Here is a 17698-nt window from a genome sequence, read left to right on the forward strand (position 1 = left end):
TAAACGCCCATACTCCCTCTACACTCTCGTCTACTTCTTCGTCTTGGGCTCGGCCGCTGGGTATTTGGACACCTCGCGGAGATGCTCAGGCGTGCCCTGGGGCTCCATCTGTCCACCTCGTTGCTTATACGCCACCTTGCGGCCGCAGTTCTTGCAGTAGTGGCTGATGTGAGAAGCGCAGTGGCATGTGTATGGGAAGATGACACCGAAGAGGGTCGAGAAGAAGAGGCCGGCCGCGATAGCACTACGCTGGTTAGATGAGGTGGTTATTGAGGTCGAGGGTACTCACTGTGTCACGCCTGATGCCTCCTTCTTGACCTTGGTCTCGGTTCGTCGCTGACAGAATGGACAATCGACGCTATCAGATTGATCGGTCAAGAGGTTCAAAGGCGTAACGGTTTGCGCGCCTGGAGGATAAACAGGAGCTGGAGTGGGCGCTGACATTGGCACAACCATGGACTCGTGGCCTGCGTATCCCATCTGTCCAGGAGCCATCTGACCGGGAGCCATCTGCCCAGCGAGCGCAGGGTGTTGCAGAATTGGCGGCGACTGCGTTCCATCGCCGTGGAGGTTCATGATGCTTCCGGGCGCGGGGGAGACTGTCGAGGGAGGGACGGGGTATTCGCTCTTTGGAGGATCGGGGGGATGCGTGTGGACGGGCTGAGGATCTTGAGAATGGTCGGGCTCGGCGACGACGACTTCGGGGAGGTTATCGTCATCAATTTTTTGCGCCCTGTCTGTGTTAGGTATGAAGGGAGATGGGCCTGGACAACGTACGGTATCGCGATCTTTTCGTCGGTATTGGGAGCGACCTCAGCCGGCTTGGGCGTGTACGAAGGGGGAGACACGGTGCCTGGGGCCGGCGTAGGACTTGAGGTGATGGGCTCTGGCGACACGGGAGTCGTCATGGTGTGTCAATGGATATGGAATGAAGAACTAAAGGGCTGAGTGTATGGCGTCGAGATGGTGATAGCTTGGTGTTTGGTTCAACACAGCCACCACTGACAATTGAAAGCGCAAAGATGGAGCAGACGACAACTGCCTAGACTGAAAAAAGCTTGACACGACCTTGGCACAACTTGCCCTGCTTGTTTATGACAATTTCGCAGTGAATTGCCCGAGTCCGAGCCACAGAAGGAAGATCAGCCTGCACATGATGCTATTTGAGGGCCGGGAGCTTGGGGCCTGTGGCGCTGTGGGCGGCTTCTGGTTGGCACACTCGCCAGACCGTCCAAGTCCGAGGACCCTTTAATGAACGGCCGTGGCCTGTTTAGGGGTTAGTGCTTACCCCGGACAGGGAGCCCTGGTCGGTACTTGGAGTTGTTACTCCGTATCTGTTCAAGTCCGTATCCGTAGGTGTCTGGCATTGTGAAGTGTATGCAGCTTTCGTCTGATGTGAGAAGGTTGAAAGCTTGTTATGTTGGCAGCTCAGCCCTTTGAGCCTTGCGCTATGTTGGACCAACCGCGCGGACTGGGGATTAGGAGTGAGGCGGTAGCTCAAGCAATCACTCCGTATGTCCGTATGGAGTACGGGTAGTCACCGTAAACTTCTGCAGATCAAGAGTCGATCAATTTGACTTGTAGGGCAAGGAGAAGACCGCCACTCAACGTGGGCGGTAGAAGTGGCGATGTCTTGTCCAGAGTAGCAGTCCATGACCGATTGATATCCAGATATCCAGGCAATTCGCATTGAAATAAGAACAGTCAATATTTGAACTATATTCCATCATGTCCCATAGCTTGATGTAAATGCCCACGTACTGATGAGCTTTATGAGGGATCCTCTGGTGTTGCCCACGCAACAGGTTCCTGCGCATCGCATCCTGACCATATCAAGCCTCCAAACCCATAAAACACTTCTGCTTGGATAGAATTGAACGCAAGTTGTTTATTTTATCGGATTGGTGCTGTCGTATTGACGCATGTTTGGATCCCGAGTCAGCCAGCTCACGATTCATCACGATTTCGTCGGCTTCAATTATTTCATACCTTGTCATAGAGATATTGAGAAAAAAATTTGACGATTAAAAGCCCGATCCATTGACCAAGTAACCCATTCATTTCCAAGAATTTATGTATGGTGGCCATCGACTCATTGGTGCTGCAAGCCTAGCTGGGTCTGCAAGGCTAGCCGAGTTCACAAGCCTAGCCAGTGTAACAAGCCTTGACACCTTCTACAAGGCTTGTCCTCATCACAAGGCTAGCGGCCAAACAAATGGGTCGTTGTTCAGATCAAAAGATACCTAAAATCTCCAGGAAGAGTGCTTGTCTGATGTACTTTTCGTTGCCATTCAACTGGCTTTTTATTGGCGTAGTATCAATGTCAGACAAGGAAACACCGAAGGGCGTGATAACATGTCTTCTACCCAGTTTCGCCATGATTTACGGGAAAGATACGGCGCATCAACTATGCACGAACATCTTCTGCAAGACGCAAGGGGATATTGAATCAATTGTTTGGGAATGCCGGGCCAATGTCTCTAGGGGGAATACTAACACAGGCGCGAATAGATACCACGATTAACACGAAGTAATAAGGCGGAAGTGAGCCATCTAGTCAATTTGATACTACGGATGATTTAAATGCAAATGCCTAATTTCATCTAGATGTTTCTCCTTGTAAAGCGTTTGATAGGACAAGTCTCTCGTCGTGTCTGGACAGCTTGAAACCCTCAACTGAACTTCTTCCACGCACCAGCCAGTCGAGCTCCTCAAACCAGTGCTCGCACTTGAAGTCAAGGTTTTGGATTACTCGGCTCCAGCCACAGGTTTCCGCAATCTGAATCCTGTCCTGTGGCTCCCCGTATCGTCATCCGACTGAATGTCAAAACTTAGGAATCCCACGAGACAGCATACTTGCTCTTCTCTCGCAGACGGTGTCCGTAAAAGTACAACAGATACGGGATAGGCACAAGCGCAAGAGAAATGCATGCCATGATTGTAAGCGTGTAATCAGTGCCCATATTCTCGTAGAATGGGATGCCCACGACAGTCATTCCTCCGGCAGCTATGTAGCGCACCAGCGATGCAAAGGTGAGGGCCGAAGCGGAATACACCTCATATGAGTCGATGATATATAGGTAAGTGCAGATAAAGACACCTGTGACACCGAAGCCAAAGAGCGCAGAAGCGATTATAGGTGACCAAATGCTAATGTCTGCCGTGGCGGTCCAACCCATCCAGAAAAGAGACACTGGGATGGCTATGGCTGTTCCCAACATGGCATACCAGAGACGGATTTCTGGACTGAACTTGAGACGTTTGGACTCCTCTGGAGACTCGGAAAGTCTGATGGCATGGGCTGTTTTGTTGTAAATGAACGGGACCAAGACGTAAATAAATTGCATGCCGAGAAACATGGCGACAAAGATGGTGTTTGTGAGACCTTGGTTGATCCCGTACGTCTTTTCGAAAATGTAGGACCACCCGACTAGAAAGGTAAACAAGATGATATAGAGAACCGTGATATAGAGGGTCATGGCCATGATGATGGGTTCCGTGAGCATGAGGAAAGGCCGGCTCATACTGACCTTGAGCCGATGGAGGAACGTGGCGCCCGTAAGCTCATGTTCTGAATAGAACCTAGAGTCTCCAGTGATACGACGGTAGTGGGAGGCTCTCCAGTGCAGTAAGACTGGACCGTATGTCTCAGGCATGAATAAGAGAACCAGAAGAAGAAGGATACCCGAGAGGATAAGAATTATCCACTCGACCCATCGCCAGTTCATGACCTCGGATGGCGCAATGTATGCTCCCGTGATAGCCCCCAGGATAGATCCTCCAAAGCCAAAGCTGGTATAGATCGGAAAGGACCATGTTTTTTCAAGGCTGTTCCAGAGATCAGCAACAGAGCCGCCGCAGCATACGATCGGGGTAGATCCGCAACAGCCTGCGAGGAACCGAAAGGCAAGCTGCGCGCCAATGTTGGGAGACAAGCCCGCGCCCATGATCCAGATGGCAAAGATCAACATGGATCCGATGTAAACTGCGTTGCGGCCAAACGTCTCCGAGAAGGGTCCGGCAAAGAGGGAGCCGACACCGATTCCTATGAGGTAGAGGCCTCGTGTCAAGTTAATACGAGTCGAGTTCTAGGGAGACGGGTGTCTTACCGGTTGCGAGGGACTCGACAACGTCACTGACGCCAAACTCTTTGGCGGCTTGAGGAAGAGCCGTGGCGTCGATTCCAGATGCTGCGCCGACTGCGGTAGAAATGAGACCGACCTGGAGTGTGACCATGACTCGTTTGATGACACTCCAGTTGCGTGGGTTCAGGGGATCATCGGGGCCATCCCAGGAAACGATAAAGATTGGTCCAGAGAGCCCTCGATATGTAGAAACATCTCGTAGATGAATGCCTGCCATAGAACGAGCTAGAGCCATCCCGCAAGACGAGTCTGCCGCCGTCATGCCGTTTGATTTGGTACGGGTGGCTGCTTCGAGATGCACATCAGAGATTGCTCTTAGTGCCGTCAATGTCCCCGCCTGAGCCCTTTCTTCGTCTTTTGGGGCTTGAGGAAACTGCTCAGGCTGGCTTGGTTGAATCGTATGCTCTGATGCTAAGCTCAGACGGCGTGCTAGGTCAATGGGCGTTGACTGCTCCGTTGTGGTTCGACGAACATGCTCAAGGCCATGCTTCACATTGGCTTCAGCCGCGTGGCCAAAATTTCGAAATTGTAGAAACGACTGCATAATGAAGTGCTGTTGCTTTGATTGAGGGTGCCTGGAGTCTGAGACAGTCGTGACGGGCGATCCATCTGGTTTATATGCAATCGTTTTCCATGCCCAGTACTCTTGGTGGATCACAAACTTGCACCAAATGACATGGGAAGACGAGATTTCTCCGGTCGAGCGGATGGAGATCTGTCCGGGCCATCTGACTCGATCTAGATACCGGCAGCCACCATGAGTGAAACGACGGCATTCGAAAATTTCCGCTCAAGAATTTGAACCTATCGGGCTCTGCTCGGAGATGGAAGTCGAGACTGAATGGAAAACTGCGGGCCAAAAGCCATCACTCGCTCCGTGAAGTCTGAGTAGCTAAGCAGGGTGATTCACGGCAATGACCTGGAGAACTGGTGGGGACTTGGCCACTGGGGATGGTGTTAGTTGAGGCTTGAGAGGCACTGATGTAACAGAAAAGTTATATAACGGTTGAACACTTCATGACAAGGCACGCGAAGGGTGCAAATGGTGGGCCAAGCGGGACAGATGTCATTAAAGCTAGGTACCGATTACCAACTCATGCAAATGTGGAATTTTCAACAGCATCTGTCGCCTCATGACCATTCGGGCTTTTAGGACTGGTTTCTGACTCGGACTACGAGGCGGGTTGTCAGGCGAAAGCCATAATAGCCGTCACATAACAAAAAGGTTACATAAGTGATGAGAACCAATCTCCATTGAGTGTTTTTTTGTCAAGATAAAAATCATTGAGCTGTCTTTCGATCAAGTAGCAAAAGCACGGGGGAGTTTTGTCATATGGGAGTGGATAAGTAAGGAAATGCAGGACGCTGAACTTGAAACGGAGACATTCAATGTAAGATCGAATTGATACATGAGGAACTTAGGCATGGCTGATTGTACTAGATACATGGAACATGAAATCGATGAAATTGGAGTACATGGCGACCGTATTGCCATTCAACTGGTTTGGCCTTGTAATTGTGGTTTGAATATCCGGCCTCAGAGGGATCCCAGTGGCGACCTTCTCATCAGATGGGGTATACAGCTCCGGGTATTTCTCAAAGAAACTGGGATCAATCTTGTAGTATGAAGAACCTCGATCCATCTTGAGGTGTTCAAACACCAGCCGGGCGTGTCTGGGAGAGGTAAATAGAGTCTGGACTTGGGCGGCGGGAAGTGTCGGGGTGACATCTGCATCCTCCCATTCCTGGCCAGCCATACTCACAACGAGATCCGTCACGCGGATGTAGACCTTGAGGGGTGGACATCCGATGACTAAATCTGATAGCTGAGATTCTACGACGTATGCGCTGACTGCCTCGCAGAATATCTGGTCGATGAACGGGTTGGCCGCATGGAATTGTATCAGTCGGTCCCGTATCAATGGGAATGGAACCCAGTCCACGACGCAAGGATATTGGCCCTGAAAGGTCGTCTGAAGCTGCGTTGGCCGATACTGTCTGTGTACCCTGGAAAGGGTGTACGGGCAAGGCAGGATCTGCCAGACTGTGAGTTCGATAATGTGGAAGAACTTGGTCTTGGAAAGCCAATTCATAACATCAGGACGCGTTACGCTGTTGAAGAGGGCCCAGACCATGGACACTGACTGGAAGATGCTTTCGGTTCTTGTAAGTGAGGGCTAGAAACAAAGAGGTCCAGCCGTACTTACTTTTGATAGGACTGGGCATCTACTGGGCGAGTCATGTCAACCTTGGTCGACAGAAGCCGTTTCAGGATCTGGATATGGTCTGACAAGGGGGAATTTGACTGAGCCCATCCTAGTCCATGTGTGAAGCCACCTAGACATGCGCTCAAGGCATCGGTATATGATTGGTGACCCATCTGGTATTCAAAGCTCCATATTCTAGGGACTTGCTGCAGCTGTAGAGGCGAGGCAGAGAGTGGCGGCTCAGTCTGGGGGATGCTGTCTATCAAGTCGTGCATTGGGGTGGGATCTGGAACTGGAATGGGTTGGAGGGCGCTGTTGACAGCACTGTTGATGTCTGATGCTTGATCAGCGATGACGTCGCTGATGGGACACGTCTCATCGACGGTTGACACTGTCTCGACCTGGCTGATGCCCAAGTTACCCGCTGTAGATGGCCCCGAGTCTTCCTCTTCAGCACTAGACTGTCTGGAAATAGAGGGTAATGCCTTTTCGTCGAGTATGCTCGACAAGGTCTTTGACATGAGTGAAAAGGTGGCCTGTACGCCTTCCAATTGGGACTGAAACCGGGCAAGCTGCACGCGGAGGCGACCATTCTCCTGCTCCAAGGCCAGGACTCTCTCATTGTCAGGCGCCTGGGATGCGTTGACTCTGTTCTTTAGTTCTCTGAGGCTTTCTGCTTGTCTTCTTCGGAAAGCCCGTTGGGAAAGACGGTTGCGGAGTTTTCTTTTGTTGATCAGCAAGCCTGGGTCTTTGGCTGGATGGGAGAACCGACTTTCTCTCGTCCTTGTCAATCTTGGTTGTTGTAAGCTCAGATGGCGCGTTCTTTTTCGGTCGGGGCATATTGAATGGGTTTTAATCAGATCTTGGTTAGTCAGTGGTGTTAGATCGTAGGGAGGCCTATCAGGCTGAGAACCATTGCATGGGAAGTGACTTGACTGACCCCTTGAAGAGGCTTGGGACGTGGTCTAATTACGTATGGTAGGCGGTCTAATCTGGCAAAATTGCATCATCTTTAGAGACGGTCAAAAGGTGAGCTTAAGTATCCGCTGGGGGCATCGAGACGATTATCGTTTATTTCTCAGATAGGGGTCAGCATCTGGAGGCACAACCACGATGTCCTTATTTACTCAGAGCAGCAGGAGCCTCGTTCTATCTACCCATGGTGTTTTATTTCTAGGCTGGACATATAGATCGCAATTGTAGCAAAGCACGAGAGATCATTCTCTCTTAATACCCAACTTGCCAACACTCCTCAGCCCCCAGAAACTCACAGCCACCGAAGCAAAGCCTAGCCCGCAGTTATACCACCAACCAGCCTTGTAACCTCGCAGCAAAGCCTCCTTATCGTCTCCCCTGGCTGTCACTTGTCGCGCAATCACAACCGTGGCCGCGATACCGACACTCTTGCCGATCTGCGCCAGCATGTTGAAGACGCTACCCGCAAGCGCCAGCATGTTGAAGACGCTACCCGCAAGCGCCTGCGTCTTTGTCGGAAACGCGGCCGTTACTACTAGGTTTGCGATCGTGTAGATGAGGTCCGCACCCAATGGGTTGAGAGCTGTAGCTTGGAACACGGCGCCCCAGTATCCTGGTCCGTCAACTCGGCACAAGGTCGCCAGCAGCAGCGGCGCGATACCACTGACCAGACAGCCTGCTGGCACAGCGAGCGATGGTCGCAGGTACGGGAGCAGGATTCCAATCGCAACGTTCATCAACGCGCCACAGATGGGCGCTGGCAGGAAATACAGTGACGTGCGCAGGGCCGACTCGCCACGAACATCCTGTAGATACAAAGCCGTAAGCTGCTCACCAGCGTTGAGAGCTCCCCAGATGAGGAAGACAGTCGCGCAGACGGCAGTAAAAGGCAGGTTTGCCCATAGTGTGTTGGGAATCAGCGCCGGGCGGCCAAGGCGCGTTTGTCGCCTCATCCATAGACCGAACGCAGGCAAGAGTGCCAATCCCGTGCAGAGCAACGCCATGTTAATAGGCTCACGCATGGCTTGCTCCGCGTTTGATGCCGTAGCGACGGCGAGTTCATATGACAGCAGAACGAGACAGGCACTGACCAGCAACGCGCCGACCCAATCTACGTCCCTACCAAGACGTACAAACGACTCGCGGTCAAGGCGGCCACCGTCGACGCTGGCGGGAAGTGCCCATACCGACAGTGCCAATATGACTCCGTTGAGTAAAGCAGTTGCATGGAAACCCCATTGCCAGCCGATGGTGTCGGCACACACGCCGCCGAGAGCGAGGCCGAGTCCGAAGCCGACCGCCTGGCCGCCGCCCATAGCGGCAAAAGCGGCATTGCGGAGGCGCGGGTGACTAGAGGCTGGGAATCTGTGTGCGGCGACGCCGACGGCGCTCGGAAGACAGAATGACGCCGCAACTCCCGCTGCGGCTCGCAGTGCGATCAGCTGTGTCGTTGTGGCAGCCAGCCCGGCGCCCATTGCGCATGCAGCTTGGAGGAGAGCCCCGAAGAGGCATGCTCGACGGCAGCCGAGTACATCAGCAGCGGCGCCGCAGGGGAGCAGTGTGCAGCCGCATGCCAGGGCAAAGGCAGAGGCTGGCCAGAGCTGTAACCCAGGGGCAATGTCAAGATCAGCTGAGATGGTGGGAATGCACACAGTAAGGAGGCCAGCTAGAAGGTTGCTGATGCCGGTGATGCATGTAATGCATAGAATGATGGCGATTGCTCGGCTCCGAGAGACGGATTGTGGTTCTTCAATCGATGCGGGGGTGAGCGTGTCTTGTCCCGGCTCTGTCAAGACGATTGCTGGCGAGGATACTGTAGGAGACATGAATGCGCTCGAGTAAAGGCTTGATTTAGGTGAGTGTAGAGATAGAAATTGGGATGATGACACGTAAAAGACATTTTGAAGCTGTGATCATCGAGGCTATGTGTGATCCTCGGGAGTGAAGCATTATTAATAAATCTGTTACATAACATGCCCATGGAGCCTAGATGTTGATTTTTGAAGGGCAAAGCTTGAACTATTCTCTCCAACCTATCAATCTGCCACTGTTAATGTTGGATATATGTAAGTAAAACTTTTTTGTTTCGGCAGCGATTAGCGGCTACATACCGCTCCCATGGCTTGTATCAAAGACCTCAAATGCGGCCTGGATACACCTTGATTGACCGCTGGCACCATCTCCCTCTTGGCAACAACTTTAAGGTGTTGCCTTTAGCCAAGCCATCTTTCCATCCGCTGAAGGCTGATCCAGGGTGACATTTCTTGTCGCGTAGATATACTCCTTTCGGGGAGGCAATCGGGAATGAGCCTGATATCGACAGCTATTGGCGCAATCATGATGGCGATGTGAAGCTCGTATTCGAGTCCTCGGAATACTGGCTTCCGTGTCGAACCAGATCTGCTCTGTGGGGTTATAGGATCAAGATCCTGGGGTCAGTTCGCTACCCGATCTTATCAGTTAGCCACGCCATCTGGATGCTGTGATTCCGAGTGAATGGCATACCAGTCCCCTTCACTTGTCCTGAGTAGACAGTCAGCCGTGAGTTTAGGGCGAGCGCACTTGAGATTGGGCGTCTCTTCTGCGTAGCAGCTGATCCATTTTCTATCTGCAATTTCGAAACTACCGACACCCTTCAATAGCCATGTTTCCTACCAAGATTGCCCGAAACTGTTCCCAAAGAGCTGACTGACCAGGGCAACAGGCGTCTTACTGTTTGTGGTTCTTAGAAAGACATCTTGGCGGACTTATTGCTGCTTTTCCCTTCGGATCTGGGCAAGCTTCTTTTCCCTGCGCCGCTTCGACGCTTCCAACCCAGCTTCTGTATCGAGACAATAATCCCACCAACCAAAACTAGAAGCATAATTCCCAATGAACTTCTCGTGATGAAGGTCGTGATGATCAGCGCCAGCCCAAAACGGAACAAAGTGCCTCAAACTCCAAGGAAAGTCATAGCCACTATGGGCATCGATGGCCTGGAAAAGCCGCAACATCATCCAGATGAGCATCGTAAAGAGGTGCAAGTCTCCCGTTATCATAAGCAACACTACCGGGGATCCAACCACGCCAAACCCGAGAATCGCCGTCTCAATCGGAGACGCATATTCCGCTGCTAGGCCAAAGGGGGCAGAGTAGGTATGATGTTGTTTATGGATGTTCTTATAAAGCGGCCCGTAATGTAGTGCACGATGCCCCCAGTAGTGCCAGGTATCTTCCATAACGAAGAAGATGCAGATTTGAAGGGTAATCTTCCAGACTGGTGGGAACGGGGTCCTATACTCGATGCCGAAATAGGTCGCGACGGGGTGAAAGAACCAGATTTGTGGCAGTTCAGCGGTGAAATGGCTCACAAGAACCAGCATGGCGCAGTTCCACTGTTCCTTGATGGTTGACATCTTTTGGGCTTGGATCTTGTACTTGTGGAAGTATGGGATCATGTCGAGTATCATGAATGGGATGCATCGGCCGAAATAAAACGCTTCGTGAAGGACAAAGGTCAGGATACCGGTTGCGTACGTGTCGTTCTGTATGAAGAGATGCCATGCCTAGCAAATCTTAGCACCGCAGAGAAAAGAAACAAAGGATTCGGGGTTGCTTACTGCCCAAAGACGTTCGAGGTACGCAAGCTCACTGTGATCTCGGCTGACTTGCATTAACACATCAAAATACCCTATGCCTGTGGATGTTCTGAGTATATTGTCTGCCGGTAGCAGTTCATTGAAAACCGAGAAATCGGTGGCGTTGCTTCTGATCAGGCTGATGAACAAATGTACCTTTCTGGTGAAAGAGGCGGGCGACTTACAACATGGTAGGCTTCGGATAACTTGCAGGAACTGCCTACAGAGATGTGTAGGAGGATTCAGCTTCGATTCGCCGCAAACGAGTGTCTCATGTCCCGAGACTGCTTGATTTGCAGCTTGAACTTCAATTTTCTGTTTAACAAAGATCATATTTATCTACACTTTGTGCCCTAGGAACAATCAATGGTCTGACCCGGATCTATGAAAGCCGTTACCTCGCCGCAATTAGCCCTCGGGCTGCCTTGGTGCCGATGTAAGGGTAGACCAGGGCCAATTCCTTTCGACTTGGCTTCCAGCTGGAGGACGTTTCCGAATACGAATACCGTTGGTATATATATCCAAACTGGCTATTCGCTTGTTTTTAACGTTTGTTGCCATATTTTTAATTATGCTTAGCTCTAGGCGATACTAAAGGCGCTTAGAAGACAGCGACTCCGCAACTCCTGCCGTGGCTTGCAGCGCAATCACCTGCGTCGTTGTGGCACCAACACCTTGAATAGAGGGTTGAAGAGGCATGCCCACCGACAGCCCAGCACATCGGCAACAACACAATAAGGGAACAGCGTGTAGCCACAGGCTGATGCAAAAGTAGGGTGATATCAACATCGGTTGAGGTTACGGGGATGCGCCCCCTCAGGAGCCCGGATAGGAGGTTTTTGATGTTGGTGGTGCATGGTGCACCAAATGATGGTGATTGCTGGGCCGCTAGTGACGGCCTCAAGGAGTCCTGATTCATTAATTGATACGGCGATTAGGGCGTCTTCTTGAACCACTTCTATTGACATTAGAGGTGTTGGTGATGTTAGTGCAGGTGGCATGGTTGTGCACGAGTAGCAGCCCAGCCCATCTGATTAGGGGAGACGAGATTGCGCGAGACTTTTTAAGGCCAAGACATTGACCTACGAAGCTCTTGGTATCTACAGCCTTGGAAACAAGTGAAAAAGTATCAAAAAAAGATGTTAGAAAGAATTACACTTATCATACAATACAACTGGTGGTAGATCCTTTCCAAGACTTCAAAGTAGTCTTTAATCTCCCTAACAAGCAAGCACTCTTCTTTTGGGGTTCTACATCTCAAGGGTAGGCTCTGTAGGCCCGTGCACAGTCTCACAATCGAGCTGTGCTGTGTGATGATGCTGTTAGCACCTTACATCCCTGTCTTGGCGTTCATTAGAAACCCTTCTCGCCTATGATGTCAGGGGCTTATACCAAAGACCCCGAATAAGCATCTAGATGCGTTACCTTATTTGATTCACAGGTGGCAGTTCCTCTTGGCGACAGTCATTTCCCTCAGATTGGCTTTACCCGAGTCATCTGTTCACCCGTTTGAGGCTGATCAAGCATGACATTCCGTATCGCGTAGACGTATTCCGTATCCGCCCCGCTTTTTGAGTCGATCTAAGCCTCTTTCGGTGCTATGGAGCGCTGGATTGCCTCAGGCGGGAATCATCAAGGGAAACCCGGCCGAGCATTCAAGATGAAGCAAGCTGCTGTTGTCTTTTTGCCCTTTGATTCTCGTTTGAAGTCTTTTTCTGTGTTTCCTTTTTTTTTTTTTTTTTTTTTTTTGATATGTAAGGACTTTGTCAATATGGCTGAAGATACCAACTTTGGGCCTCATCACTCTGGCCTGTTCGACTTTACTATCCTCTTTGAACAGAGCATCCTATCTCTCTTGCCTACTTGCATCTTTATACTTCTTGTACCTTTTCGAATCTCAGTTATCTGGAAACACGAAAGAGTCACAAAGCCTGGGCTTCTTCTGTGGCTAAAACTGGTGAGTGACTATTTGTCATGGGGTATGCCTCTAACACCGGTATTAGGCCACCATCGCAAGCTATGCCTGTCTCCAAATAGCTCTCGTCGCGCTGTGGAGCATCGACTCTCGATCGATCAAAACCTCCGTAGCGGAATCCGTCCTTGGACTTGTCGAATCCCTTGCTCTTGCGGCCCTCTCGTACATGGAACATCGAAACTCCGCCAAGCCATCTGCCTTGATCAGCCTCTACCTTATCCTCACCATCATCCTCGATCTTGCCCTTACAAGAACCCTCTGGATACGCTCAGGGATGCAAGCGCTTGCCTCGACCTTTACCGTGTCCCTCGTCATCAAGACAGTCCTCCTTGTCCTGGAAGAGACCCCTAAACGCTCGAGCACTGGCGAAAAGAGGACTGTCAGGGAGACTTCGGTCGGTGTGGTGAATAGAAGTTTCTTCTGGTGGCTCAATCACTTGTTTGTCGAGGGGTTCCGCGGTCTGATTGACCTGGGTAGCTTGGGTGCACTTAATGAAAAGTTCAACACCCATGATCTATCAGAACGCATTGAGGAGCGATGGAAGAGAGGTGAGTTATTTATCCTAGTTGGTACCTCTGCTAACTGCTTCAAGACCCCAAGACGAGCCCGTTGTGCCTACTCAAATGCACTTTCATGGCCTACAAGTGGCAGTTCTTTGCCGGCATCCCACCTCGACTCCTTCACAGCGGCTTCAACTTTGCCCAACCCTTTCTGATCCAAGCCATAGTCGTCTTTGTCAGCATGAAAGAGACTTCTGTACATATCGCGGGCGGGTTGATAGGGGCCACAGTCCTTGTATATCTCGGGCTTGCTGTCTCTGGCGCTTGGCATAAGTATATGTCAAATCAACTGGTCATCATGTACAGGGGTGGGCTCGTGTCTTTGATCTTCCAAAAGACGTTGAAGTTGAGGACAGTGTCTATCAAGGATTCTGCACCTGTAACTCTAATGACGACAGATATCGATGTTATCGTTGCTGCGGGAGCTTCAATCCATGACATGTGGGCGAATCTTATTGAGCTGCCGATTGGAATCTATCTCTTACATCGTCAAGTTGGATCACCTAGCTTATTAGTGCTGGTCCCAACAGTTAGTGAGTACTCGAATCCATATACCCAAAGACAGAGACTAACAGCCAAGTCACTACAATCCTGAGCGGAATCATCTCGCCAGCTATGGACCCAGCCACCGTGAAGTGGAATGCTGCTGTCCAGAAACGCGTTGGAGAAACTTCAAGCATGCTCAGCCAGATGAAAGGAATCAAAATGATGGGACTCAGTGACTTCTTCCATGGACTGATCCAGGGCCTCAGAGTACACGAGCTCAAAGTGTCGGCCAGAGCTAGATGGCTTCTTGTGCATTTTGTTACTCTTGGTAAGCTTTCGTCTTCTGAGTGAGCTCTTCTAACATGTATAGCCGCCATATCCGCCCAGATCACGCCCATCGTGGTCATTCTTTCTGCCATTTACTGGACAAAGGCAGACGAGGGTCTTAGCGTTGCAGAGGCATTTACATCTCTGTCTCTGATTTCCCTCGTGACTCAGCCCCTTGTTGCAATTCTCGTATCTCTTATGCAGATTGCTGGCGTTTTTGGAGGCTGCGGACGGATACAGGCATTCTTGAAGCTCGAAGAGCAAAAGGATGGCCGTTCAAGCCTGAAACCATCGTCTTCGGTCGAAGAGTGCCATTCAACCTCCGAGAAAGACCCTAGTTCTCCACAGAAGGAGGATAAGATCACGGAGAGCGCTCCACAACGGCCCCAAGTCGTGTCTATTCAAGAGGCGACATTCCAAACCGACGATGAGGTGACTCTTCTCAAGGATATCAACCTGGTCGTGCTGCAAGGAACTCTCAACATGATAGTCGGTCGAGTAGGATGTGGCAAGTCATCGTTGCTCAAAGCAATTGTTGGCGAGCTCGTCCCAACCACGGGGCTCGTTAGGGCAGAAAACTCTGTTGGTTACTGCGATCAGATTCCCTGGCTACGAAACACGACGATCAAGAACAACATCATTGGACAGTCACCTTTTGATGAGAAATGGCTTGATGTAGTTCTTCGCTCATGTGCCTTGGATGAAGACATGCATCAACTACCTGAAGGTTACGAGACCATCGTGGGCTCAGGGGGAGTGGCCCTAAGCGGAGGTCAGAAGCAACGAGTGGTAAGGTCATCCCTCCATTTTGGAGCCTTTCTAACTCTCCAAGGCTCTTGCTCGAGCTGTGTACTCTCAAAAGCGACTCCTTATCCTGGACGACATCTTTAGCAGTCTCGATAACACTACGTCTGAAAAAGTCTTTCAACGGTTGATGGGATTAAACGGTCTTTTGCGAAGGAACAAGACTACTGTGATTTTGACAACAAGCAAAGGTAATGCTGCACAGTCATTTCATAACATTTCTAACAACCTGGGTAGTCCACTTTCTACCTTCTGCCGATTACATTACCATGCTTGAGGATGGATCCATCACTCGTAACCAGGAGCCTTACGACAAGCTTGAAACTCTTGCCAATGTAGTTTTGGATGACGATGAGCAAAACGATGCAGACAGAAAGCCCCCTCGACCCAGTGACAAACCCTCGGCAAAGAAGGAGGTTGACCTGGCCCGTCAAACCGGAGACACAACCTGCTATAAGATTTACCTCCGCTCGATGGGTTGGAAGATCATCGCCATTGTGTTCCCTCTGGCTGTGGTCAGCACCGTTCTGGAGGTCATGCCTCGTAAGTAACTCTTTGGCTGTCTTGTATACTACTGACGTGTTAGAAATCTGGCTACGATTGTGGACTGAAAGGGCCGACGGATCAAAGGACGCTCGGTACGCTGGCGGCTATGTCGGTTTTACTCTGGCTTCTATGCTTCTAGGAACCTTCAATCTTGGGTAAGTGGTCGTCTGTGTTTGTGATATAGCTAACATTTGTAGCTACTTTCTCATCATGGCTGTTCCCAAGTCATCCAACCGTCTCCACGAACAGCTGCTGACGTCGGTCACTCGGTGAGTACACTCATGCTTGGTTGAATCCATCTGACAAGTCAGGGCCCCATTCTACTTCTTCACCACTACGGAAAGTGGAAGCATCTTGAACCGGTACGTTATCCGCTCCAAAATCAACCTGGACTAAACCCTCGTAGATTCAGCCAGGATATGACACTTATTGACGGCACCCTGCCATTGGCGTTTTACTTGACTCTGGATTGTAAGTGAGGGCTTAGTCTATCATATCAATCTAACCTGAATAGTGACCTTACGAGGGATTGTCCAGACCGGAGTCGTTGCATCTGGTGCCACCTACTTTGGAGCATTTCTCCCACTATCCTTTCTTGCCCTGTACCTCATTCAAAAGTACTACCTCCGTACTTCCCGTCAAATGCGTCTTCTAGATCTCGAGGCAAAGACGCCGCTCTACACCCACTTCACCGAGATGATTGCCGGATTGTCTACTCTCCGTTCATTTGGATGGTCAAAAGCTTTCCTAGATGAAGGCTATCAACTTCTCAGTGACTCTCAAAGCCCATTTTACATGATGTTTTGCATTCAACGCTGGCTTGAACTTGTCCTGGACTTGTTCGTCACTGGCATGGCGGTTGTGCTTGTTTCGCTTGCTCTTCGTATTCAAGGGGCCACAACTCAGGGTGCCATTGGCCTGGCCATGGTGAATATCCTGGGCTTCAACCAAACCCTGACGACTGTTATCGATCAATGGACACAACTGGAAACGTCTTTGGGCGCGATTGCCAGGCTTAAGTCGTTTATCAGCAGTACTCCTGATGAAAACAAGCCGGCGGAAAAGGAGGCCCCGACAGATTGGCCTGCAGAGGGTGGAATTGAAATCGACAACATTACAGCTGCATACAGGTAAGCGAGTGCCTCGACTTATGACGTTTCTAACATTCTCAGTGACGAATCTCGTCCTGTGTTAAACGGTGTCTCCCTTCTCATTAAACCAGGGCAAAAGGTCTGCATTTGTGGACGATCCGGAAGGTAAGAATTCAGCGAACTATATATATCCAAGCTGACCATCTAGTGGAAAATCGTCTCTGGTACTTTCCATCCTCCGACTTCTCGAACTACCCTCTGGATCTATCCGCATCGATGGAAAGGACCTAGCGACAATCCCCCGACAGCATATTCGTTCACACGTCACAACAATCCCACAAGATCCCGTCAGCCTTTCTGGCACTGTGAGACATAACCTGGATCCAGAGGAGCTTGTCCAGGCTGATGAGATGCTCATCCAAGCCCTGCAAAAGACCACGCTCTGGGAAGCAATCGAGTCTCGTGGAGGACTTGATGCTGAGCTGAGTGAGTTGGGATTTTCTGTTGGTCAGCGTCAACTGTTCTGTTTGGCGCGTGCCTTGCTTTCGCGGTCAAAGGTCCTTCTTCTCGATGAGCCAACAAGCAGTGTTGATAACGCGACGAATGACGACATCCGGAAGATCCTCAACGAGGTCATGGATGGTCGGACGGTTGTCGAGGTCGCGCATCGCCTTGACCACATCGCTGACTTTGATGTTGTTGTGGTTATGGGTGAAGGAAAGATAACTGAAGTCGGAGATCCTCAAGAGTTGTTGAAGGAGGATTCCGCTCTCAAGGCATTGAAGCAGCAGGGGCGGTAAGTGGTGACATGGATCGGGTTTCAGCTCTTCTCAGTAATGTAATTTCTCTACTCTATAAGTGTCTAAACGGCAAATATTCCATTTCTATCACCCAGTCTACCCAGACTCCTTCTATGTAACAAAGCCCAATTCTTCCATGAGTCTATCTTCTCGAACAAGTCGTAT

The 17698-nt window shown here is 50.5% G+C and overlaps 5 protein-coding genes across 5 annotated transcripts; 1 reads left to right on the plus strand and 4 right to left on the minus strand.

Moving 5' to 3' along the window:
* Positions 1-30: 30 nt before the first annotated feature.
* LRP88_12324 (LITAF-like zinc ribbon domain-containing protein) lies at positions 31-908 on the minus strand (the record flags this gene model as incomplete). The annotated part of the gene is made up of 3 exons (XM_083248718.1): positions 31-244; positions 443-660; positions 771-908. The coding sequence occupies 3 exons, from the start codon at positions 906-908 to the stop codon at positions 31-33; spliced, it is 570 nt and encodes a 189-aa protein (XP_083096148.1).
* A 1923-nt stretch (positions 909-2831) lies between these two features.
* LRP88_12325 (uncharacterized protein) lies at positions 2832-4407 on the minus strand (the record flags this gene model as incomplete). The annotated part of the gene is made up of 2 exons (XM_083248719.1): positions 2832-4045; positions 4110-4407. 2 exons carry the CDS (start codon positions 4405-4407, stop codon positions 2832-2834), a joined length of 1512 nt encoding a protein of 503 aa, XP_083096149.1.
* Positions 4408-5563: 1156 nt separating this feature from the next.
* Positions 5564-7192, minus strand: LRP88_12326 (bZIP transcription factor; the record flags this gene model as incomplete). Its single annotated transcript, XM_083248720.1, has 3 exons — positions 5564-6299; positions 6353-7075; positions 7125-7192. 3 exons carry the CDS (start codon positions 7190-7192, stop codon positions 5564-5566), a joined length of 1527 nt encoding a protein of 508 aa, XP_083096150.1.
* Positions 7193-7569: 377 nt separating this feature from the next.
* LRP88_12327 (uncharacterized protein) lies at positions 7570-9153 on the minus strand (the record flags this gene model as incomplete). The annotated part of the gene is made up of 1 exon (XM_083248721.1): positions 7570-9153. The coding sequence occupies one exon, from the start codon at positions 9151-9153 to the stop codon at positions 7570-7572; it is 1584 nt and encodes a 527-aa protein (XP_083096151.1).
* A 3562-nt stretch (positions 9154-12715) lies between these two features.
* LRP88_12328 (P-loop containing nucleoside triphosphate hydrolase protein) lies at positions 12716-17533 on the plus strand (the record flags this gene model as incomplete). Its single annotated transcript, XM_083248722.1, has 8 exons — positions 12716-12844; positions 12948-13467; positions 14336-15064; positions 15334-15643; positions 15840-15911; positions 16049-16113; positions 16169-16772; positions 16942-17533. 8 exons carry the CDS (start codon positions 12716-12718, stop codon positions 17531-17533), a joined length of 3021 nt encoding a protein of 1006 aa, XP_083096152.1.
* Between the last annotated feature and the right edge of the window lie 165 nt (positions 17534-17698).

The sequence above is a fragment of the Fusarium phalaenopsidis genome (genome assembly GCF_050370095.1).
Source record: "Fusarium phalaenopsidis strain FUZ10S chromosome Unknown contig_32316, whole genome shotgun sequence".
In the NCBI taxonomy this organism is placed as follows: Eukaryota; Fungi; Ascomycota; class Sordariomycetes; order Hypocreales; family Nectriaceae; genus Fusarium; species Fusarium phalaenopsidis.